Source organism: Mytilus trossulus, chromosome 8, assembly GCF_036588685.1.
Source record: "Mytilus trossulus isolate FHL-02 chromosome 8, PNRI_Mtr1.1.1.hap1, whole genome shotgun sequence".
Classification (NCBI taxonomy): Eukaryota; Metazoa; Mollusca; class Bivalvia; order Mytilida; family Mytilidae; genus Mytilus; species Mytilus trossulus.
Window position 1 is genome coordinate 56,293,654 of NC_086380.1, and position 27,300 is coordinate 56,320,953.

Here is a 27,300-nt window from a genome sequence, read left to right on the forward strand (position 1 = left end):
ATTTTACGACGAAAGAGATGATTGCAGCTTCCCAACTGTGAACTTCCATTTCTATATAGCAACATTCCAGCAGCGTCTGCAGACGGAGTATGTATCTCCAAATTGATACGATATTCCCGAGCTTGTATTTCTTATCATGATATCTTTGATAGAGGGTTGCTGGTTACAAAGAAGATATTACACCAAGAGTTCGATATGGTGAAGTTGAAATCATCCCTTCGTAAATTTTACGAACGCAATCACGAGTTGGTTGTCTGTTTTGGAATATCCGTCTCAAGAATGATTTATCGGATATGCTCCTTATTTCGTAACTACAATCCCGTTCCCTTTCACAAGTGTGACATACTGCATTAGATTATTTACTGGGTTTGTATTAGCTTGAACTACACGGGTGCCACGTTTGGAGCAGGATCTTCTTACCATTCTGGAGCACCTAAGATCACCCCAAAGATTTAATGCTGTGCGTGTTGCTCAGTCTTTATATTTCTATGTTGTGTGTTTTGCACTATTAATTGATTTGACTGTTTGTCTCTTTCTTTTCTAGCCTTGGCATTGACTGTCCCTCTGGTATCTTTTACCCCTATTCTAAATCAGTTTAATCGATTTTTTTATTTACTTATCATCAATAATGCTAGGATCAAAGACGCGCATTTTATCTTCAAAAGAGAATATTCGCAAACATACTGAATTCCGGTGAACATTTAAAACAGAAAGTCCGTAGCGAGATGACAAAATCAAAAACTCAAAAGACTCATCAGTGACGCTCGACTAAAAAATTAAAAAAAAAGCCGAATAAAGTACGATGCCGGAGAGCACAAAACACCATGTATGCCAAATACAGCAAAGGTAATCTACATCATGTATTCTTAAGGTAGAAAAGCCTTAGTATTTCCAAAATTTACAGTTTTGTGAACGGTCAATTATTGATTATGGCCATACCAATGATAATTTCTGGCACAACACTGAAAATGGAAAATCACTTACCATCATTTGTATAAACTTGATACACCATAACTATTATCAAAACAATATTCTTCGTCATACTTTGTATAGCAAATGTATGGCATATAAATCTCGTCTCCTAAAAAATGTATATATACGGAATATTTGTTATGTATAATTGATAACGAGGACGTAGACAACTTTCAATTAAAACTATAATAACATTGATCCGATTCTAAAAATTTAATATTTTGATGGTTTTTTTTTAAATAATCAAATATTTGTAATCCTTTTTATGTTGATACAGAAGATAAATATAATGTTGTTGTATTTTATTCATTTAGTTATTATTTGTTAACACTCAAGGTTAAATCAGCTTTTACAAGAGCAAATATTAGAATGACTTGTCGTGTACTGTTTAGTGCAAGAAGCTTTTAACATTTAAAATAGCATAATTATTTAAAATATGTTGATAAAATTTAGTATAATTTTCAAATCAATTTCCAAGCGTCGACAAATACTATTGAAAGCATTTTGATTGTATCAACTTATACTGTTGTTTTATTTCGACATTGCAATGCATAGATTTTCAAATTCTGGGATTTTTATTGAACAATATCAGTTTTAAAAAACTTATTTAATGATTGAGCACCAAAATAAACAAAAACTAATAACCTGGTACAAACTATATATATCTAAAATGTGTTTACATGTTTGATAAACTTTGTACAGTAAAATGTTTTATGAACTTATGTGCGATTAAATACGGGTAATTCATTTTCATTTGCATTTGAAAATAAAAATTGATTCTCATACTGTAATGAATTCGTACTGCACCAAAGCCTGTAATTTTTGGAAATATTAAAATCTCACTTTTTGCATTTGTGAAACATGTAACTAATTTAAATGTAGTGAATACGTTTTTTACAACTGTGATATTCAATAATATTTTACTTTTATTTTGTCCTCTGTTCATTTTTAAGCTAATATAAATCAGGCATACTCAAATCTTTATACACTTTTATTGAAATTGATTTCTTGATAATTTTCATTCCTATTATCATTTCAAGCATTCACGAGCCTGTTTGGTATCCACATTAGATAAGAAAGTTAAATTACAAAACATACTGAACTCTGAGGAAAGTTAATAAGTAAAAGACAAATCAAAAGTTAAAACACGTCAAACGAAGTGATAACAACAACTGTCATATTCCTTACTTGATACAGTCTATTTCTTATTTAGAAAAGGGTGGATCAAATCTGATTGTATAGCGCTAAACCTCTGACTTGTATGACAGTCGCACCAAGATACATTATATTGACACCGATGTGGGAACAATACAAACAGACATCTTCTTTGCCATCGCACTAAATAAGTTACATATTTGAATGAAACACAAACAATTCACTAACGACAGATTCCCATAAATAAAAATTAATTTAAAGTAAAAGTATCAAGAGTTTACTACATAGTGTCCAGTTCTAATAACGTTTTATTTTAACACTGGAACAAATGATACATAATCGCTCTTAAAATACATGTATGTGGTACCGGTGTGTGAACTAAAACTTACATGTATTTGTTTTATCCTTTCTTGAAATTATGACAATGAAATTGAAGGAAAACCAACTATTTTTCTGTTTAATGCAAATAAAACCGGAAATTGATAGATACAATCGCCCTGTTACACATTCGCCCTTGATCCATTCGCCTATTTTTTTTTTGGCCTTGTTGTTTAATTGCAGAATATTCATTTGTCTGGTTCAAAGTTTGTTGAAAAATCGCAGCATATTTGCATCATATGTATGGCTGCAACTAATAACTATATAAGAACGAACTCAGGGTGGAAAAAAACTAGGACGTACCAACCTACGGCAAGTATGTAATCAGGGTGAACATACCAGATACCAATACATGTAGTACAGTACATGCACAATGTTAAATGATGAATCAGAATGAAGGATATGATACAAATAATAATGAATAATAAAAAAAATACTGAAAGGCATACTATATTGTTTCTTACCTGGTCCAAGCTTAGTATTCACACAGAACCTTGGCATGCCCTTGGAACTTGGGTTTTCCTTGTGGGTTGATCCATATGGAACCATGTTCAATTCCTGGCACGATGTGCCACCCAGTCCACATTTCATTTCTCCTTTTATAGTCTGGTGGTTTGATATAAGAAGGCCGTTATAACACCTCGAACAAAATTTAAGATGGTCCAGCAGTGTTCCCCATTCCACCAATCTTCTCCCCGAATGCCAAGAGGTGCTGGTATTTATCTATGTACTCCCCAAAAGTTTGTCAATGCCGGGGCAGCAAACTGCACAGCCTGTTGCTCCGGCTATACATAAGTGTCCCACACCATAATTGTGATCAATTTCAATGTTTTCTGTACCTTCAGGTTCACTTGTTTCTTGTAGTATCTTTGAAAACCTCCCCTGTTTGTCGCGACAGACGACCGAGTCGGCCATTTTGTGTTATTGTTTAAATTTGATATGATTATTATGTTACTTCCGAAACACATATTCGGACTTAAAATTAGATATTTCAACAAAATTAATCAATTTAAAATGGAAACTGAAAGAATATTTGTATTTGTCAAATGTTTTAAATGTGAAAAATAAAATTCTTGAAATCGCCGGAAAATACCGAGGTAAAAAGATAAGATCGACCTCGGTAGACTTCGACTAATTTAAGTCAAGTGGTCTATTATGGGTCGGACACCTTAAGATGAATTGTCGGGTTGGAAATGTGGTGAAGTGTTTAATGATCGAATAGATCGATTATTCTAATTCGTACGGATCTTGTTTAAAAATGTTTTTTTTTTATTTCTCTTGTTATGCTCTCCATTATTTTGTATTGTTTGTATATATGTAAATATTGTATTCCAATTGATACACGTATGTACTGTGACTGAGTGATCAAATAAAGTTGTAAGTTGTTGTGAAATAAGTAGCAACTTTACCTAACCATATCGGGAAATAGGTATTTAGTCGGATCTTAACACGTACTTGCGATTTGGTTAAAACCGGTGTTGATATAAATTTACGAAGAAATGTCGAAATGTTCAGGACTTAATGAAATCCGTATTTCGGTAGGAGGGTGCAAGTATACGATTTTTATTGCGTCTTACACTTTGAGAAGCGAATAATTTTTAACTTCTTTATTCAAATATTGTGTAAAAACGTTAATTTGAGCTTTGAAAGTCAAGTGGGTCGAGCATTTTTCTGAGGAAGTTTTAAAAAATTGCAAAGAAATATTTTTACACTGGGTTAGCTTTCATTAGTCTTCACTATCTATAGATTAACAACTTTTGGTTATGTTTATAATTTAGAATCATCATTGAAGGTGGAGGACGATTGCACAGTTGATTAATTCTATTTATGAGCCATTTGTATGCAAGAGTGACATTCCGTTGTATTATGTGCCAATTCGAAAAAGTTATGCGAGTATTCTCTCCCCTTTACAGGTTCATTATCTTATAATTAAGTTTACGTTTCTGGTATAATTTTGAATAATTACAAAATGTATCAACTCAAAATATTTCAGGTTTTGTTATTGGTGTTTCAAAACATTGATGTACGAATATAATTTCATAGATTTGAAATGTTTTAAATGATTACTTACCAATATAAAGAACCTTGCATCATTTTTGAAAAAGACTATGAACGAAAATCTAATAATTTATCTTCTCTCGATGATAGATTGATTGGCAAATGCATCAGCGTTATCTAATGGTAATCACAGAGAAGAGCCTGCTAGCAATTTCTGATTGTAGCTTATTCAACGTTAAAACAATTTTCCACTATAAACGAATGTTACTTTATACAAATATAAGGACTCAGTTAGCTAAATCTACAAATTTTATTAGATATTATGATTTTTTATTGCAATAGATTAATATGCTAAAATAAGGTTGCACATCGATACTTTATTTAAAATAAATCATTTCTATCAGGTTGTTCTTAACTATTTAACTTTAGGTAGATAGGGTGTCTAAATTATAATCCATAGATTTTTTTAATAAATTGCCAAAATGTAGTTTTTATATTGCTTTTATCGAAAAACCATGCTTATTTTCACGCTACACTGTGTCCAAAATTGACAGATTTTGTATTAGATTATGCATGAAAACCCCAATTTTCTACAATAAAGCGTTAACTTCTCCATAGAATTTTGAGATAACAGAATCGAAGATAGCTTTAACAGAGTATACTTTCAATGAAGAAAAAGAAAAAATGGGGTCACCGGACCCGTTTTCTTGCTACATAATAAAATAGATATATTTCTAACACATTCTTTTGTAAAAGTACCTTAATTTCAATTATCTGCACTTGAATTTGAGTTACCTCCCCTTATGTGGCAAAGTTTGAAAAAAATAATCTAACAAAAGTTAAATGTTTTTTTGTAAAATTCAACCATAAATATGATAAAAAATGTCATTTTTTCTATTGAAGTGAAAGTTCTTACACATAAACTACCTACTACTCTTAAAATTTGCACATTCGATTTAAGGTGGTACCTAACACTACAGGGAGATAACTCTGTAATATCAGCTAAACGTTTTAATTACATTGCCTTGTGAAGGCAATGTAAAGCTTCTCAATGATCAAAATTAGTGTTTATCAAACTGCTATATAACCAGTGTAATTTTTCTGATAAAACGCTTGGTTCAAGTTTTTTGAATTTTTTATATTTTTGTAAAAGTGTCAAAGTAAATACTTTGTCCAAATTTTATGAAAATTAAACGAGCCAAATTAATTTTAGGGAAAGTGTTGGGTACATGTACCACCTTAAGATCTAGACCTTGTTTTCTGGTATTTTCAAATCCAAGATGGAGGAAGACACCCTATCTACCTTAACTGCTATTAAATGCCAAATTACAATTTGGACTTGAAGTCGTGCATATTTTCGAACTTATCGAAGCTATTTATAACATTTATTCTTTCAACTGATATACTTTCAGCTTCTCTGGTTATTATAACTGTAGAAAATTCACGAAACGTTTAAATTCTTTTATTTGTTATTTTCGTCTTATCTCTGGTGAAGAGATGGCATTCATTTAACATTTTCATATCATTATATTGAATAACTTTAAGCATGATATTTTTTACACTATAAGTATGATGTATTTCATTTAAATGCTTGCCATTTGTATGTGTTATACATATATTTTTTTCTAATTTATTGATATTATATCTGGTTAAAGCAAGCCATAATTCGCCCGTGTTTTATGTTTAATTATACCGTTCTCAGTTTCTTTTCATGTAAATTGAAATTAATAGTCCTCTTTTTCTTTTTCTCCCCCCCCCCCCCCCTTAATATATCTAAACTTTAATTAGGAGTTCATAAATAAAACAAAACCATTAATATTCGATTTGTTGTTTTTATTTTCGAGAACAATTTGAATTCATAGGTATTACATAAATAAAAAATAAAAAAGCTCTGCAAAAAGGGATAGCTTGGTTTTTTTTCTAAACCAAAAAGGTCGAAATAAATCAACTTTAATAATATTTTTCCATGTAAAAACACAATAATAAACGTACGCTATAATTTCGTACTTTACAATAAAAACTTATCTTTTTTTTTCCACTTGTACAAAAGTTAAAATCTCCAATTATCAATCATTTCAATGTTCACCAATGTTTTAAAACATTAAGGCTAGACTAGTTTTAACATTTTGAATAGAATGACCAATCCTGACGACTGATGGTTTGGATTATCTGTCCACTAGACACAAGCTCGCATTCATTTGTTTCCTTATTAAAGTTGACTCCAAGACAAGCACGGTTCGGAGAACATATGGACAAGCAAATTATTCTACTGCGTTTAATTGAGGTTGAAAGTAACATCATATTACCATATGTTGTAGGTATACCACAGAAACGTCCGATTAGGAAAGCTTTAAAGAAAATGATACACATTCAATATGATTGCATTGATTTCCTCTGACCATACACATAACGTTTTGGTAATATATATAAAAAATGTTTTTATTGGTCATGTTGATCCTAAATTTGCTTTCAAATATTCGGATATGACGGTTCATAAGGAAGATAACCTGATAGTCACGTTTTAATTTTTTTTTATATGAATTAAATCAAAATCATTAATAAACTATATTTATTTCTGTTATAAAGATTAGTATAGGCCTACCGTAATACATAATGAATTGTTCTACAATCGTCAATGAATAAACCTACGTATATGCTCTATTTTTGATTGAGTTATTCCAGTCACTGAACACTATACAGCCGATTGTGATGTTAGTAACCGATCATTGTGAACCAAAACACGTTGATATACGTTAGAAAATACCAACAATTGAAGGTTTGGAACTGATGCTTTATACCTTACTCGAACTCGACGAATTAATGATACAATTATACAAATTACTAGTCGTTCACTTACACGGATATTCTATAGTCCAAAGTCCGTCTGCTCCCCATCCAGTCATGATTCCGACACCATTTATAGGTATTGGGCTTGGATCTGTCCATGTCATTACTACTTCCGTTCCGCCATTAGTTTCTTTAAGAAGTGTTAGTTCTCCGTTGAATGTCCATTTCAAAATTATTGTCCGTTTTTCAGTGCAGTTTAACATTTCTGGTGTAAAAATAAAATGAGTGTTCCCAGTGTTGTACTTCCGACGAAAGCTGGACGCTGTGTTATCTGTTCCACCGATACAAATTTCATAAAAGTCTTGCGACTGTAGATTGACTACAGATGATAACAGAATGAATGCATCATGACAAGCTTCGACTCCAAACCTGAACATCTTGTTCTGTGACGGAAATAAGTGGTAATCGGACAGATTTGTGTAATAATTAAAAACATCTGGTGTTGAATCAGCATCAATATTACCACTGTTAAAGGTTTGTATTAATATTGCATCTGCACCATTTCCTGGAATTATATATTAATTTAAAGAAGTAAGTCCGGTGAGACCCTTTTTTGGTCCAAAAATATAGCAGTTTTTTTTTAAAATAGTTTAAATGTAAACTATAAGCTTTTTATTTGAAGGAAGAGTATTCTGCTTTATAAATATGATCTGTTTTTGACAATACATTTTACTTATTTCAGGAACTAACATCATGCAATCTATTCAAATTACTGAAATTTACACAATTTCAGCATTTCAGTTAAATTTTAGACAATTTCCGTTTCAACTGAAATTGCCCGCATTTCTAGTGATTTTTTGATAGTGAAATAAAAAAAATATACTTTGTAATTGATGATGAACTATAGCATATGTAATGTTTCAGGATGAACACGGATCACTGTCATTTTTGACCAAACCAAAAAAACATCTGAAAAGTTATATTTTTCGGCAAATTTGATAGATTTGTCCTATCTAAGCTTCAATCAGACCCATTTAAAATACTTAATCTTTCGTCAGATGAACCTGTAATTTGAGGCCAAAATCGGCCCATACCGGACCTACTCCTTTTCATATGTTATTATATTTAACGAACTTGATTTGGCTTTTGTTTGATTTGACTGTAGCTAAACTAATGAATATGTCTTATTAAAATGAGTAAATATATTTTATCCTGATGATATTTATTAAGACAAGCAAATTGATACTTAATTAACCTTGCAAAGGGCAGATTTCATTATTAGTATAAGATGTATTTAAAGTCATTTAAGCAGGATATATCTCTTTGGAATACTTAACCCGGCCCGTCATTATGGAAACCCAATACAGTATCCAAACATCGAAAAGTGTCTTAATAAAAGTTGTGTATCATATGTTGTTTTGATTTGTCTTTGATGATTTTAGTAGATTTTTGATGCATATAAATAAATATGCATTTAGTGACGCATGAGAAGTTCCCATTGAAAATCCGAAAACTTCATGTTATATTAAAACTCATATAAAAGAGGAGGGAAAGATTAAAGCTGTACATTTAAACGTTGTATTCTGTCTGTCTCTATGCATAATCTGATAAAAAGTAATTGTTTTTAAACATCAAAATAACATATCCAATGCATTTTTAAAATCAAGTCTCCAAAAACCATTTACAATTGTAGTGTTAAAATCGGGATAGTCTGAAATAAAATTATTGAAAAACAAATACCATCATATTTTACTATTACAACCATAGCATTTGCACTAAATAATTTGTATTATAACATTTAGTTTAACTTAACACAAACGTCTAAAACACGTATACGTTAAACTTTTTAATTCTTCATTTTTTTCTGAAAAGAGATGATTGTCGGCACTAAATGGTCATCCTCCCTAAAACTCCGTCGACAAATGAAATGTATATGCATCCTTATCAAGTAATAAATATTAACCAATTAGTGGCAAACAAAGATGAAGAACATGTATATGTAGCATTTGCAAATTCTACAAAAAAAACTTACCACTATAAATAAACAACAGAAGTAACTTGATGGAAACGAAATAAGCAGTCATTTTAATCTTGAACATTTCCTTTTGTAGAAAAAAAACCCAATATATTCGTAACCATGCATATATATTCTTATTATAAGAACAATTTTTTTTATAAGCAGTTGTTTCCATGACGAAGATATCGAATATTTCAAATACAAATTTAATTGATGGTTACTATGTTTTGTTTTCAATGTGAACAAACGTGATATTTGCAGTATTATCCTTTTGTAAAATATATATATTCATATAAGATATAAATTCAAACAAACGCATCTATTGATTTATTCCTTTTAATATTTTCTTTTCTTGATACTACAGAAACACACCTGAAAGTTTAAACTTTTAATTATATATAAAACTTATAGTTCCATAGTTTGACATAGCTTTAATTTTCAAATCTATTCTTATGCTTATAACATTATACTTTAATCTTTAATAATACCTTTCAAGAATAAATTTGCAACAATTTGATCTTGAAGTTGATCGATTGAATATCAGTGTTGTTTTCATATCTATAACCGATTATTCATCTGAAAGAAAGAACAAAGAAGTATTGTCATACATATATTGTCACTAAAGCAAGCACACAGAGCAAAAAACAAGCATTTGTTAGAAAATATGACATATAAACATAAACTAAACCGATCTTAAAGTAGTTATCAAAGGAAACAGGATTAATTAGTTTCGGCTTCATACGACTAATCAGTGACGCTCATATCAAAACAATTAAAAAGTCAAACATGTACAAAGTTAAAGAGCATCGAGGATCCAAATTTTCAAAAAGTTGTGAAAACATGGTTAAGGTTATCTACCCATGGGATAAGAAAATGCTTATTTTTTCGTAAAAATCAAAGTTATTTAAAATGGAAATGTATAAAAATGACCATATAATTGATATTCATTTCAACCGACGTGCTGAATACTGGACTGGTAAAACCCTCGTGGACGAAACGTCCACTAGCCGTGTCATCGATTCAGTGATGTAAAATAATCATCAAAGGTACTCAAAGGCTAATATCAAAACATTGACAAAAGCCAAAGAAGTTCAAAGTTGAAGATTAAATTTCCAAAAAGTTGGGCCAAACACGACTATGTAATATTATCCTTGGATAAGAAAATCCCTAGCTTTTAGAAAAAAGCAGGCAATTTACAAAAATGACCATGTAATTGATATTCATGTCAACATCACAGTACTGGCTACTGGGATTGTGATATCATCGGAGACGAAACGTCCACCAGCAGTGGCTTAAATTTAAACCAGAAACTATCAAGAGTATTGTCGCTCACTTGATTCCACTTTATGGACTTTATGTTTGAATTTACACGAAAACTACCTATCAGGTTTTGCATGTCTTGGATGAAATTATCTTAGAGGACAGATCAGCACCAAAGTACAATTTTAAAAGGTACGAAAGATACCAGAGGAACGGTTAAACTCATAAATTGAAAATAAACTGACAACTCCTAGCTGAAAATGAAAAAAAGGACAAACAGACACACAATAGAACACATGCCACAACATAGAAAACTGACGAATAAACAACTCGAACCTCACCAAAAACTTCGGGTCAACACCTAAAAAGGAACAAGCAAACTATGTCTCGATTCATTTCATGTATCGGTTCCAGCGCACATATTTGTAAGAATAAATCATGGTATTATGAGTTAAACTACACCCTTTTTTGCTCAAGCCTTCTTAGACATATGCTAGACAACAAAGTACCAACACTTTGTCAGCATATCTTAGGAAACAATAAATAAGACGGTGTTGTATAGGTGTCAAAAGGACAAATCTCCATCTAAGTCGCAATACATTTGAAGTCAGCAATTTAGGACAAATAGCGGCCTTCTACATTTGTATGTAAACCTTGGCTTTTAATCCATTTGACTTATCTGTAGGCTCTTTGATAATTGTATGTATTTCAAATAGCTTTCTCTGTTACACCAATGCCCCCTTCTTCATTTCATAATTATATCACTCCTTCAATGGTTCATATACTCAAACAAATTTTATGTAATTCCACTAGCTAGGGCTCCCCTGAGTGGTTATTATTGATGAAAAATCAGTAACAAAGTTAAAAAGTCAGTGTGCAATTTGCATGTTCCGGGTTCGTTGTGCTTTAATCTTTGATTTTTTGTTTAACTAAAAGCAGTTGTTAACTAAATGTAAAGTAAATTATACCACAAAAACAGAGGAACCACGGTTTTAATTGATATGGCTGGATAAACTATATATCAACTTTTGACACTTATTTTGTTCCTTTATATCATATACATGTATATATATATATATATGAAATTCTTGAGAAAAGAAGACAATAGTTGCGCTAGTACATTCAACAAATAATTTCGTATGCAGTATGAAAAAATAAAGCCCACGATCAATACTTGTATCTTCTAAACATTTTCTTGATTTTCTATAATTTACTACTGATATCAGTGGGAACAAGTTTATGCATAACAAATCAATATGTTGTCATTTGTAATATTTCCAATAAAAAAGTACCAAGTTTTGTGTTTATAGGAAACAAACTCTTTGTTGTTCAGTCTATAATCCTGAACGTGAATTTAAAGTAATGTCTTGGTAAAATATAACTTATGTCGCAATTATTTGCATAAATCATCTACCTCTTCCGTATTGTCAGATTGATTAATTCAATCGAAATAAGTCATACTACTTATAATTAATGACAGTTTTGTCCTTACATCTTTCTAATTAACTTACACTGGTCTCTCTCTTTAATTAAACTGATTACTGCGTCCCTTCGTTGAACTATTATTCATTATTGTTGATTAGCAAGCTGTCTGATTTGAGATATGCTCTTGTTGCGCTGAAGATCTATTTGCACTTACCGATGTAAATTTAAAAAGCAGCATAGTAAGATTTACATAATTAAGTAAAAATAGATCTTCAACGCAACAAGAGCATATCTCAAACCTAAATAGCAGCATAGTGCTTTCCGGTAACATGGCGATTGCATGAAGTGGTGTTTTTTTACTCTCCGTCTTTTTTAAATTTATTGAAAACACAGTTATGTAATTTATGAGTAAGGTCTTGAAAAAAAAAAAAGATGATCCTGAAACAACTCACTCGAGTGGACCGAATTCCAGTTATCGTGTTAAAAGAGGTCAGTGGTCAGAAATCAAAACCGAGAACCGATACCTGAAGTGCATTTTGACGGTACTATACTAAAACAGTTGATAGCCATGGACCCTAGGGAACGAGAAAGACATGAGAATTAAAACAAATGTACGAACTTAAGTATGTGTCCGAATGCTTTGCACGTTTGCACCTTAAACTAGAGGGGGATGTTAAAATTTCAAGAACGGAGGTCAAGGGATAATATAGAAAACCTCGAATCTCACGTAAAACTCATGGAGGATAGTATAACAAATGTGCATTACACACTCATCCCTGATATTGTGGTAACAATATGAACAGAAGAAAAGTAACTATTAACGCTGGAGTATTGGGGCCGAAATTGGAACCTGGTAATGAGTTGTGTGGGCAGATCAACCCTGGGCGAGGTGCCTAAAGCGACTGATGAATATGTCCGAGATACCGAAGGAGCGCATAGGAAAAATGCTTTTGCAGGCCGTGCATATGCTACCAGGAAAAGAGAACGACTAGGAGAATAGAGAAGATCTTGTGCGGTTGAAGGTTGCATTTTGTAAATATTGACAATGAATTTCCCGTAGGAACTCTTTTTATGGCTAAAACTGTACCACTTTTACTAAGAAGTTTTGAAACAAATCTTATCGTAGAAAGTTCATATGCACAACAACGTTTTTTTTGGTCAAAATATAGGACTGTGCGGCACATTTCAACGGTTATATGCCCTGAACTTCTCAGATTTTAAACTAACACTAGAGTTAGTTTCTTAACTACCCCTACCTCGAATGAAAGGTTACAACAGATTTCAATGTAAACAATATACACATGTTTATTTACTGGTAACATTCCCAAGTTATGTCTCTGTGAAATGGAACACAGAGTTCATTTTTGGGAACCAGGATGTAAACAAAATAAATTTTCTATGAATATTAAAGATCTCCCAAAAAAAAAAGTGTTTTGAGAAACAGCTGTATTTACAAAGTGCAACCGTTAATAGTATAATAGCTCGAGACGAAGTTCTTGCTGCCGGAATAAAATTAAAACGTGGAAGTGGTTATAGTACCCGATGTGCCGCCGTCTATTGCAAAAATACGATTTAATCTTTTAAATAAAAATCGTGGACTGCCTGCATCTGAACAGAGGAAATTCAACCAAGTGTACATTAAAAATATATTCATTTGTTATGCTGAAAAAAAAGAGATCATAATAGACTTTTTAGCAGACCTTCTCAACCTAAAAAATCAACAACAACTGTTATTACTCGATTTATTTCACTTTACTGGACGGAGTTTAACCGATTCGCTCACAAAAAAGCAGTCCATCTATAGATAGGTGTTTTAGGATAAACTAATCTATGAAGTGTCCTGTCATTGTTTTGTTAATTCCTTTGGTGACACTGAATGTTTATAACGGCAATCATCCTTATCACACAATTTTTTATTAGACTGTCCTTATACATATAAAAAACGAAGCTCCGCTCGATCAGTTGATTACAGAAATAACATTGGTAATAACTGAATTAAACAAAAAGTTTCAAACAAAACTCATCAGGACACTCAAGGTACATTTTGTGTATTACTATTGTATGTAATTACTTTGTTTTTTTTGTGTTTTTTTGCCATTGTGTATTTTGAAAATATCTCTAAATTCGTTTTTTTTCTATGTTGATAAATTATATATCCTGGTTAATCAGCACATGGCTAATTTGCATATTAGGTAGCCCAGATAGGCATGCGCAAACAAAACCAGATGTTTTGACTCAAGCTATTCAGACAAAAACTGATAGTTCAATTACAGTATTAAGGCAAACTCTAAACTAAAGAAATATATGTGCCTTTCATGAGTATTTAGGCAAAAAGGTATTCCAGATACGTACCCTTTTTTAACATTATTTTAGAGGTGACAATAGTTTTTATAAAGTTTAAACGTGGTCACTTGCGGTCTATCATAAAACGCACATGCCATCAGCCTGATCAGGTCATGGTATACATATCATCACATGTTGTTCTTTTCCTCTTCTTAACTAAGAGCGCGACATATAAGTTACATGTCAGTAAAGAGTATTTAAAAATTGTAGTGTCTTAAAGAAACATGTCAACCAGAGAGACAAGTCATAATCAAATAAGTATCTGCTTTCCACAAAAAAGGGAGTACTCCTGTCAAAAATTAAAAAAAAAAACATTTCATTTAAATTTCTGACCCTTAAAATTAAACATTATAAAAAAAGAACTGGGAAATAAATTTAAACCCATACATAAGGTTAAAAAATCGTTCTTTTAAAGGAATGGAGAGGGAAAAAAACTAATTTTCTTTTAGATACAACTAGAATTTGTTTACACAAATGGCTGGGGAAGAAGGAAACCCACTGTATCTAATTAGTTCGTTATTTTTTTTTAATTTAAATTGTATTACCATGAAACGGAAGAATTTTGGTAGCTATTGTTTGAAACGTTGGAAAAAGCATTTTTATTTCACTTTGATTTCTTTCTACTGATTTGTACTTTCTTTTTTGTATTACTCTGAATATATTTATTGACTGTATAATTTTAGAACATCTATCCGTCACAATTGTTAGTGATCTAAAATATGGGAAATTTGAAAATTGGTTGCAAAAATTGGTGATGTTCGTGTTGCTTATTTTTTTTTAATTCCTATGTTGTGTAATGTGTACTATTGTTTGTTTTTCGTGTGTTTTTCTTTTTAGCCATAGCGTTGTCAGGTTGTTTTTTTTCTTCAAATTATGAGTTTGACTGTCCCTTTTGTATCTTTCGTCCCTCTTTTGTAAGGGCCTGTTGTCTGATAAAATAAAAATGAAGAGATATATTAAGTAAAGGTAGAAAAAATTATGATATGGTTTTCTTGGTAGATACTCATTGTATAAAAGAACTTGAAAAGTTTTGGCAGGCAGATTTGGGGCATAAAATAATATTTGGGTCGCATACAACGAGCAGTAAGGGGTGTGGTTATCTTGTTTAGAAGCATTTTTTCTTTTGAAATATTTTGACAGAAAGCGGATCAAGACGGGAACTATGTGACTCTAGATATACACATTTTCAATCATAGAGTGACAATATATTGTAGCAGTATATGGACCCAATAACGGCAATAGTAGGATACCGCCGTTCAAAATTCATAAATCGATAGAAAACTTTAATTTTTATTCAAAAATAATTAACGAATACACAATTGTGAAAATTTTGACTGTAGTTTTCTATTTGTACTATAACATGAATACCAATAACTTTAAAATGACACGAATTGTTTAAGGTTGTTTTCAGTTCATGTGTGAAGATGACTGTAGGCAATGATATCCATGTTATTTAATTGATATTTTATCGTGTGTTTTTCTATATGGGGATGTTATACTATTCATTCAGAAAAAAGGACAAGGTATGGTACCATTAAAGTAATGTTCAATCCCGCTGTAAATGTGTGCAAATGTCCGAAGTCAGGAATCTGATTTACCGGAGTTTTTCGTTGGTTTATGTAATTTATACGTGCTTCTCGTTTCTTGTTTTTGTTTATAGATTAAACCGTTGGGTTTCCCGTTTGAAAGGGTTTACACTAGTGATTTTGGAGCCCTTAATATCTATTTGTTCTTTGTTATCGAAGGCTCTGTGTTGAATGCGTACATTGACCTATAACGGTTTACTTTTATAAATTGTTGTTTGGATGGAGAGAGACATTTCTGGATCTACCATATGTCAATACCTGTATCCGGCATTGCACAAGGTCCTGTTTGCATATGATTGTTTATGCCTTCTTTATACTCAATTCATTGGATTTTTTTTATATGTACTGATAAATGATTAAGTCTCAGATGCAGGATTTTTTTTAAAGTTGTAAGTGGCTTTGAACTAGCTCTCAAGTACTGCGCGTGCAGTCAAAAGTGTGCCAAATAAAATGAAGTGCAATATCCTTTTGGGATATTAACCCTTTCACGTTCCGCCAAATTGGACGTAAACTTATGGAAAGACACTATCAAAGTTCAATCGCATATATCATTCGCACTGAGGCTTACATAAAGGTCGTTTTAGGTCCATTTAAGAGATAAATGATAAAATATTTCAAAAAATATAATATATCAGAAATTTTGTCTTTTGAAGTCACGTGTTATCTGTCCAAAAGTCACGTGACTTGCGAAAAATAAGTAAAAAAATGCAAAAGTCTTCCGAAAAAGGTCGTGTGGAGACTTTTATAAGGGCTAATAGGATAAAGTTTAAGTGTCAAAGCAATGTCCTAAGTCTGATAGACACAGGAAAGTTACCATTATGGTATAGTTGGAGGAAATACGTGCTATATGCCCCCCAAACGTGGAAGCCCGCAACATGCAAAATAACGGTTTTCAGCCGTTTTTTCGTCAAAATCTTATACTTGACACAAATTTTAGCTTAAATTATGTTTTTCCAAGCAGCACATAGAATTTTGACTTTGAAAGTAAAGATTCAATGAATTACCAATAATTACTTTGGTGTTTTGGGCCTATGAGGTTTTAGTTTAAGGGGGGGGATGCAATTAGGACACACATTCTTTAAAAACATACAAACATTGTTTTTAAGTTGACTTTTGTATGTATTCATGACCCTCTTTTTGAAATTGAAAGTAAAGTTAAGTTAAGTTTCATTTAATATAGGAAATTATTTTTTCACCTCCGGCTTTGAGGTTCGAACATGCAATCTTCCTGCTATGGGCTAGTGCAGCTTCCCACTGGACCACGGGAGTTCCAGATTAATATATCGAAATTTTAATACTTAACTCTTTCATAAAGCAACGAAGTGAAAGTAATCAAATAATCAGCCTGTTTACTGTTTTCGTTTAGAAATTAAGTCTCGATATAACATACAATTGTTGTAACACCCATTATTTTGAGCAAATATAGGATGATATCAGACTTTAGTCTGCCATTATTTTCTAGACTTTTACCGGTTTCTTTATTTGAACAAAAGTGTTTTCGACATTTCCATAACCAGGCACATCAGAAACAATGTTCTGTTACATCTATTTCAACTTCGAAAAAAAAAAATTCATGACTTTTTGTCTTTTTTGTCTTTTTTTCAATTAATTTGGAAAGAAATGACCACAAGTTGAGAGTGCATTTCAAGTAAATGATTGCGTTGGTACACTTTCAATCACTTTTTTCACTTAAGTACAAGTTTTAATCATACTTTGAATAGTTTCCCTCAAAAATACACGGCGAAGTTAATAAAAAAAAGTCATATTGCCCCTAAAATCAACAGTTTATTTTCCCATACTCGACGGAAATATTAAGTTCAAATAAAAAAAAAACCACACGGTTTTTACAGGAGAAAACGTTGTCCGTTAGGGACGATTTGATACCAAACCGTACTCGGAAGAAGTTTTAGGCACCACTAATCACACAGCTGTGATATAGGGGATTGAGTTGAGCCATCAACCACTTCTGTACGTCAACAAATGTCAAAGATTCAATACTTTGCGCAAGTTAGTTACCCAAAAATATAGCCCATCGGTACCAGAGTACCGATGGGAACAGGAAGGGGTTAAAGTACCCGGCCCCTCCCCCTCTGTATAGTATTTCTATTTGTATCTATCTGCTGAGTTAATACAAAAACATAGATTTAATACGATTGCAAATGAGACAACTCTATACAGGAGACCAAAATGACACACAAATTAACAATTATATGTCGCCAAACATCGTTCACCATCAATGCGCAAAACTCCTTCCACATATTAGAGGAACCAAAATGGCAATAAAACACTTCTAACGAAAACAGCTACGACTCAATTTAAGTACAAAAAATGAACAAAAAAATATATCCGCCGTATAAAGTACTATATATGCATATATGTGTAACTGGATTGATTTTATTTGTTAATGAGTGACATATTTCTACACAAATAAAGATGTCAGTGGTATAATATGATGTCTTATCTAAGTTAATCAAGTTATAGTTTTATTTGATTAAAAAAAAATATTAAAGTAGAAATCATCACTTTATAACTTTTCCTGACATCATCATGGATTGGTTAAATAAGAAATCAGATATGCTCCGTATGCGTATCTACAATCCCGTTCCCATCTTAAGAATGTGGCCTACTGAATTAGACTATTTACAGGCTTGGTTTTAGCATGAGCAATGCGAAGGGTTCAACATGTTGAAATGAATCTGCTTAGCCTTCCACTCGAGATCAACTGCACTTTTTGGTTGGGTTTCTGTTTCTGTTACTGTAATACCCCTATTGGCGATTCTTCACCTATTGTATCTATTTATTGTGTTCATTCATTCTTGTGAATATTGGAGAGTGTCAGCGCTATAAAACCAAGTTCAATCCTCAATTTACTACATTTAAAAATGCCTGTACCAAGTCAGGTATCTGACGGTTGTTGTCCATTCGTTTGATATGTTTCATATGTCTATTTTGTCATTTGATTAAGGACTCTTCATTTTGAATGTTCCTTGGCGTTGATATTTTTTGCGATTTTTGTTTTTGCATGTAAAAATTTTATTATCGTACTCTTCGACGACACTACATATATTAAAAAGCGGAGTTTTGTGATTTTTTTGTTAAAAAGAAAGTGATATTAAGTTGGTATAATGTAAATTATGGTAATACTTTCCAGTTACATGATGAGTATTCGCTATCAATGAGATTTTTTTACTAATGATATTAATTGCTTCTGGAAATTGATTGAAATTAATGAAATCCAAATTTTAAGAACAATACATAAATCTACATTCTAGCAAGGCAAATGCCTTGATGAATTATTTTGATCCATCTTCATTGAATATTTCTGAAGGATCTATAATATATTAGATTTGTCTATTATTAAATCCAATATTATATCTGTTTTTATATACCTGGTTTATCACTGTGAATAATTTCATGAAATATTGGTTAAAGTCTTTGTGAAAGAGAATTTGGTATCTTCATTTTGTAAAGTAATTGGTCTTTAATTATCTCAATGTAATGTGTTGATTTTTTTTCGTTATAAGGGTAATTAATTCTAGTATCTATGTCTTTGTGAATTTATGTTCTCAAAGTAACAATTAAAAAACATTTCCAGCAAAGTTTTGTAGGTTGAACCAAACAGATATATAACTTTCAATTGAGAGCCCATCAATACCCGTTGTTTTATTAGGTTTCATTTTATAGACGGATATTGTACATTAACAGTTATATTGTCAGATTTCCATCTCTTTTACGTTTACCTTTTTACTTACAATGTTCTATATTTTTCTCCCTAACTTCTATGTTTTAACAGATCCAACACACATGACACAATTGCTTTGCTTTTTCTATTTGCTTTTTTTCTTTATCCTGTTTATCAAAGTATTTATTTATATTTTTTATTGTCTGTCGTTAAGAATACTGTTCTTAAATTTGAAATATTCTTTTCTTTAGTTTCGTTGACAATGATGAATGTTAAATAGAATCATTAAGTGATGTGAATATTCAGATATAGCATTGGTTTTATCAGTGTTGAATATTCTTGGTCTCACATTTAGACTATTTAGAAAATAATCATTTTACTAGCTACCTATTAATCTTTATTCCATGTATTTTGCATACAATTTTAATTTATTGTTCTCCAGATAGCAGAAAGGTTTTTCTTTTAATCAAAGTTTTTCGCTTAATATTTGATTTATTTTTGTTGATCTTTTAATTCTTCTATCATTCATAATCAATTCAACTAATGTCCCCATCTATGATAATCATAAGAAGACATTTGAATCACACTGGAGGCTTAACTAAAGCTTTGTTAAAGAATATATTCCTATCTTCACATGTGTAAGGGCAAAAAGGTTCACAAAAGTGGATATATATTTGTCAATTTCTGTGTAAATAAAAACTGTTCTTTATACTCAATCTACACATTCGATCTATATATTCATCTATGGTATCCAGCTTAATTTTTGTTTGTGTAAATCGAAACACTCAAAGTCTGTGTACTTTCAAAATTATAATATAATTTTTCTGAAATTATATGTGTATTGCATTATCAAAAACAACCTGTTTCTTCTTAAAAATATAATGTTGCTTTTCTGTAGTTTGACCCAATCTTTCTTCATAGGTTCATTTTCTCATATGGATGTCTCTTACCGGAGAACCAAACGTATAGTCAACAAGTGTAAATCAGAACAATACAAAACACGGTTCGTAAAAAATGACGCAAAATAAGTCCCCATTAGAAACCACTAACTTTATGTCATAAAACAGTTATTACCTTTGAAAAACATATATATTTGACATGAGACCTATGACCTGCAAGTTATAGAATTTGAATGATTTTTCTGTATTCTAGATACATATCTTATGAATTAAACAAGCAACAGGGAGTATAATGCTAAACATATAGGGTCGTCATGGTTTACATTGTTTTATGGCCACTATTTACAAGATAATGTCAGTGCTTTATAATATGCAATAGTTCAATTAATATTTACCGATATTTAAAAATTATAACATTGAATCAGGAGAGACTTGTTTTAACATTCTGTAAAGAAGGACCAATCCTGACGACTGATCTTATGAATAATCTGTCCACTAGATACAAACTCGCATTCATTTGTTTCATTATTAAAGTTGATTCCAAGACAAGTACGGTTCAGTGAACATTCGAACAAACAATTCATTCGACTGAGACTAATTGAAGTAGAAAGTAACACCATATTACCGTATGTTGTAGGAATACCACAATAACGCCCAATAAGGAGAGCTGAAATAGAAACAGTACACCTTTAAAGTAATGAAATTGATAAAATTTGACTACACACATCACGTTTGTTGTTGTTAAGGTTGACATTATGTAGTCAGTACTTCGGTGTTGACATGTTTATCAATTATATGGTAATTTTTATATTTTTTTTATTTGCTAAATCATGAACTATTCCAAATATTTAGGATTGTTTTGTATCCTAGGCATATATAATCTTAGCCCTAATTAGCACATTTTTTTAAATTATTGGCATATATTTGATAAAATCTTGAGCTTTCCTATATTCCGTTTGCAATTACACTGTTATTGAAGGAAATATATTATCTTAGTCCTATTTAGCACAATTTTGTACTCGTTTTTCTATAACAATTTTTATCTGAGCGTCACTGAGGAGTCCTATGCACACAGAACGCGCGTCTGGCGTATCAGCGTAATAACCTAGTACATTTGATAACTAATCAAATATTTTTTTTGTCAAACAAATTCAACTATTTCATTTTTTATAGAACTTTTTAAAGAATTGTCCATTAGACTGACTAAAATTCTGTCCGCAGTTAAAGAGGGTCTTCAGATATACTGTGAAACTGTTTACTCTCGTAGTGGTATTAACCATATGTGGATTCTGAAAAACTCTAAAGAACTTCTTGATAATTTTAAATCTCGGTCTTTTTCTGAAATTAGTTCTATTAAAACGTTTGATTTTTCAACCTTGTATACAACCATTCCCCATGTGAAATTGAAAAACCGTCTAAAAGAAATAATCCACAATGCTTTTCATCATAAAAATGGTAGCATACACTATAAATTTATCACTTTGGAATACCATAAGGCATATTTTGTTAATAAGGAACAAAAGGGTAAAACATACTACACAGAGGAACAAGTGATCAGTATGCTGGAGTTTCTTATTGACAACATATTTGTTGAATTTGGAGGTAGACTTTTTCAACAAATTGTCGGCATTCCTATGGGAACGAACTGTGCGCCTCTCCTTGCTGACCTCTTCTTATTTTCATATGAATCGGAGTTCCTTCCGACACTTGTCAAAAACAAGAAGATCAAAGAAGCCAGGTTATTTAATTTCACTTTCAGATATATTGATGATGTTCTTTCCATTAACAATCCGAACTTTTCTGATTGGATTCCATTTATATACCCACCAGAACTAGAAATTAAAGAGACCACAGACACGGCTTCCTCCGCCTCATTTTTAGACTTATACCTCGAATTTGACATACACAGTCATCTCAGTACCAGAATCTATGACAAACGAGACGATTTTAATTTTGAAATTATCAATTTCCCCCACCTTAGTAGTAATATACCAACTTCACCTGCATATGGAATATACATTTCCCAACTTTTAGGTATTCAAGAACTTGCAGCTCCTATTCAGACTTTGTAAAACGTCAACAGTGTCTGAGCAGAAAGTTGATGAACCAGGGGTATGTCAAAGAACGTCTCGTCCTTTTTCTAAAAAAGTTCATCGGAAGATACCAAGAACTTGTTGATGAATATTCCGTATCAACTTCACAAATAATACAAGATGGTCTTGAAGGATAGATTTTGCGTACTGACGTTTGTTATCATCTTAATTACGTATTATATTCTTTTATAAGTCTTTTTTAGATAATCATTTGAAGTGACTCAGTGGTTATGTAAAACCACATACTTTGAACGGCAAAATTATTTCATTGATTGATATTACTTTTACTTAAGGATCTTGAATACTATGAATGACAAAACTATTTCATTCAATAGCACTACTTTTTCTGTGTAGTCTGTTTTTCATGATATACATTTGACGTGAAACTGTACTTATGTATCCCGTCATACCTTTGAACCACACCATTATTTTATTTATTATTATTACTTTTTCTGTTAAGTCTGGTTTTTGGTATATCTACTTTACGTGAGTCTGTATTTATGTATGCTGACATACGACAAAATTATGTTTATGTCTACCTGTGCGAATTTCAAACGCGCTATTTTACACCAGTAATGAAAACCTTCTATCATTTATGGGTAGACTTTACATAGATAAATTCAGCCGTATTTGACGTGAAACTGTTCTTATGTATCCCGTCATACTTTGAACCACACCATTATTTTATTTATTATTATTACTTTTACTGTTAAGTCTGTTTTTGTTATATCAACTTTACGTAAGTCTTCATTTATGTATGCCGTCATACGACAAAATTATTTTTATGTCTACCTGTGCGAATTTCAAACGCGCATTTTTAAACCAGTAATGAAACCTTCTATCATTATGGGTAGACTTTACATAGATAAATTCAGCCGTATAAGAAAAGCAAAATGAGAATGTTAAATTAATGTATGCCTTTTTGTGCTTCTTTGTTACATTGTTGTTTATGTAGAGATATTAAGATGATAACACAATATTGACTGTTGTACCCCTATTTTTGACATTTTTACTCTTTGAGTATGTTTGTTTTGTTCATGCATCGTTGACAATTTAATGGAATTTGATGCGACTGTCATATAAGTGAGAGGTTTAGCTAGCTATAAAACCAGGTTCAATCCACACTTTTCTACATTAGAAAATGCCTGTACCAAGTCAGGAATATGACCGTTGTTACCCAATCGTTTGATGTGTTTGGACTTTTGATTTTGCCTTTTGATTTTTGATTTTCCTTTTTGAATTTTCCTCGCAGTTCGGTATTTTTGTGTTTTTACTTTTCACTATAGGTGTTATTCATTTGTTTGAAGTGCAAGAGCTTTTGAAATCGAAATTAAATTGATTTTTGATGTTCCACTGATTTTTTTTCTTCATTATTTGATATATACCTTATGAATCAATAATACAATCTTATTTTGAATGAATCAGCTTACATGAATGTTCTATAGTCCAAAGTCCATCTGCTCCCCATCCAGTCATGATTCCTACACCATGTATAGGTATTGGGTTGGGATCTGTCCATGTCATTACTACTTCCGTCCCGCCATTGGTTTCTTTCAGAAGGGTTATTTCTCCATTGATCATCCATCTCACAATCAGTGTTCTTTGTTCAGTACAGTTTAAAATGTCAATTGTATTAATCTGGAAAACGTTCCCAGTGTTGTATTTGCGACGGATACTTGTCGCTTTGTTGTTTGATCCACCAATACAAATTTCATAAAAGTCTTGAGACTGTAGGTTGACTGTAGATGATAAGAGGATAAATGCATCATTACAAGCCTCCACTCTAAATCTCATCAACTGGTTTCGGGACGGGAATAAGTAGTATTCCGACAGGTTTGTATAGTAATCAAAAATATCTGGTGTTGAATAAGCATCGATATTCCCACTGTTGAAGGTTTGTATTAATACTTCATGTGTACAATATACTGGAATTACAAAAATAGTTTTTTTTTATAATCTTTAAAGAAAGAGTTCTGGTGTTCATTTGGCTCGAGCAAATCCGATGAATGAGTTATTTAGATATACTGATTTTAATTTAGCTTATGCTATTGATAAACACTACAAAGTATTCAATTATAATTTAGGAACCATACATGATAGATTTATTTTAATATGAATTATGTTGACGTTATCAGGTGAAATCTTTGTACTAAAATGTATATTATATACTAGTGCCTACAAAGAATGAAATTAAAATGTGTTCATACGCTTTGATACTGTATTAATTGAATGCACTATCGTTTTGTAATAAAAAAAAAGGTGGCAAAACAACGGACCTTATTAAAAGATATTTAAAAATTATGCCATCATTGTGCGAACTGTTGTACAATTAAAAACGAACCCATAGTATGACAGATTAGACAAACTGAACGGAAAAGGGGTCAGAACACATTTAAATGTCTCTAAAATAATACTAATTATTCTAAATAATAATGATGTTCTTATCCAAGGCAGAAACCTTGTCGTATTTGTCACAATTTTTTGGAACTTTTGGTTCTCGGTGCTCTTCAACGTTGTACTTGTTTTGACTTTCACACTTTTTTCATCTGAGCGTCACTGGTTAGACGTGTGTGGACGAAACGCACGTCTAGCGTATTTAATCTGGTACCTTTTGTTAGCAATCATTCGTGTTTGTCTCTGTCCTATAGTTTCTCCAATTTATTTGTATTGCATTTCTGTCATGTAATTGTGAAATTTGACATTGTCATTCACGCGAGAAATGTGGCATGACACAATTCCAGGTTTAACTCAATTTTTTTTTTAAATGTCCTGTACCAAGTCACGAAAATGGCCATTATGTTATATAGTGTTTATTAAAATGTGTGTTACATTTTAATGTCGTGCTTCTGTTGTGTCGTATATATTTAGCGTATTTTTCCTTAGTTTTTGTTTATGACCCGGGTTTGTTTTGTTTTTTTGTCATAAAGGATGAAATTCTACCAGATCACGAATTTGTCTTTCTTTTTTTCTGTATTAACATCAACGAAAACGAAGAAAATCTACTGTCATTGTACTGAAAACAAACTATCACCAAAACTCCGTCTAAAGAACGATATATAGGTGGATCATCAATATTTTAAAATGATGACTTTTATTCTTGTAACCTTGGCATTCAATAATATCATGACGATGTATATTCAATCATTTATGTAAATCAGAAGTGTATTCTTAAAATCTTTAAAACGTACAGATAAATCGTACGCCACAATCTATGCAAATTTGCAACAACATAAACATGATGAAGACCTTTGAATTTTGATTTACACTACATTTTCTATACTGAACTTTGGTTAACAGCATCACAATGCTGGATTTTTTTTGTTTGTATCGACAATATTTTTGTTTATTTTAAAGGTTTGATATTTCAACCGACAGTCGATATTCCAATGAATATCAAATGTGCATTCCTACCTTCTGACCAATTTGTATTTGTTACCGTATCTAAAAAAAATGCCTGTACCAAGTAAGGAATATTAAAATTGTTTTTCATTCGCTTGATGTGTTTGATAATTTGCTTTTTGTCATTGGATCTGGAACATTTCTTTTTTAAAATTTCCTCGTTCAGTACTTTTGTGAAGTTACTTTTCAATTAATACCTCCTGAAATTTGAAAAGCAAACTAAATGAAAATAAGCAAATGATGATGAGTTGCAGTTAATATGCCGACATGTTGTGCTTTGCCAACAAAATTCAAAAATTGAAAAAAAGATGTTAATATTAAGACCAAGTAATTAAGTTTGACTGTTCCTTTTGGTATCTTTCGTTACATTCTTGTGGTATTTAAAAACCCTGATGTTTTATAACTTTTAAGTAAAACAGAAATTACGTTGTTCAAATCATAAGCATTTCAAATACATGCCTAATCGAACAATTGAACCATATGATTGTAACAAAGAAACGCCATCATCTAAACATGGACAATTACCAATTGGAAATACAAAAAAAAATCTCTTACCAGTATTCATTCTTAAAATCAGGTTTATTTAAAGTTAATTTAGCAGTATACATCCTTTAATGCGAATACCTAATTCGTCATCATTGAGAGCCATTACAAATGCAATTTTTTTAATGTCTTATTAAGGATTTGTTTTAGATGCTGATTTGATGGATCTTCACTGAGTTTATACATAAGTAGTCATACATTCAGGACAATACAAAACAGATTCGCCAAAAAATGACGCACAATAAATCCTAATTAGAAATCCACTACTTTATGATATACGTAATCTCTAATACAAACTTTTTAAAAACAGCTTTAATATAAAATTCACAAAGAGAACATTATAGTATCAAAAGATGTTTTATGACATAGTTATTTGTTTTGTAAAGACTGAAATTAAATACACATTATCAAGAAAAGTCTTTTTATTTGCAAAATGTTAACTTTTTGTTTTTACATAAACATATCACAACAAACGACAAATGAACATTTTACTCAAAAGATTTGTATTGTTGGAATCTGGACAATCTACAATGAACAAATTTGTATACCAAAAAATAGAAATACCCAAATGTTGAACTATTACAATGATGTATTTGCATCAAACATCTAAGAAAGGCATAAAATATGAACCCAACACAAACTTTACAATCACAATAACAAAAAAACTTAATGAAAATAGTTCAGATTTTACGCCATATAGATAATTTGTCGTCAAATTGTTCAATGTTTTCCACCTTGATTTATTTTATTATTTAATTTCATC

The 27,300-nt window shown here is 31.3% G+C and overlaps 1 protein-coding gene across 1 annotated transcript; it reads right to left on the minus strand.

The window, feature by feature from the left end:
• Window positions 1-7,352: 7,352 nt before the first annotated feature.
• Window positions 7,353-26,643, minus strand: LOC134727780 (uncharacterized). The gene is made up of 4 exons (XM_063592167.1): window positions 26,619-26,643; window positions 24,026-24,520; window positions 21,128-21,169; window positions 7,353-7,855 (listed from the first exon to the last, which is right to left on the minus strand). The coding sequence occupies exons 1-4, from the start codon at window positions 26,641-26,643 to the stop codon at window positions 7,353-7,355; spliced, it is 1,065 nt and encodes a 354-aa protein (XP_063448237.1).
• Between the last annotated feature and the right edge of the window lie 657 nt (window positions 26,644-27,300).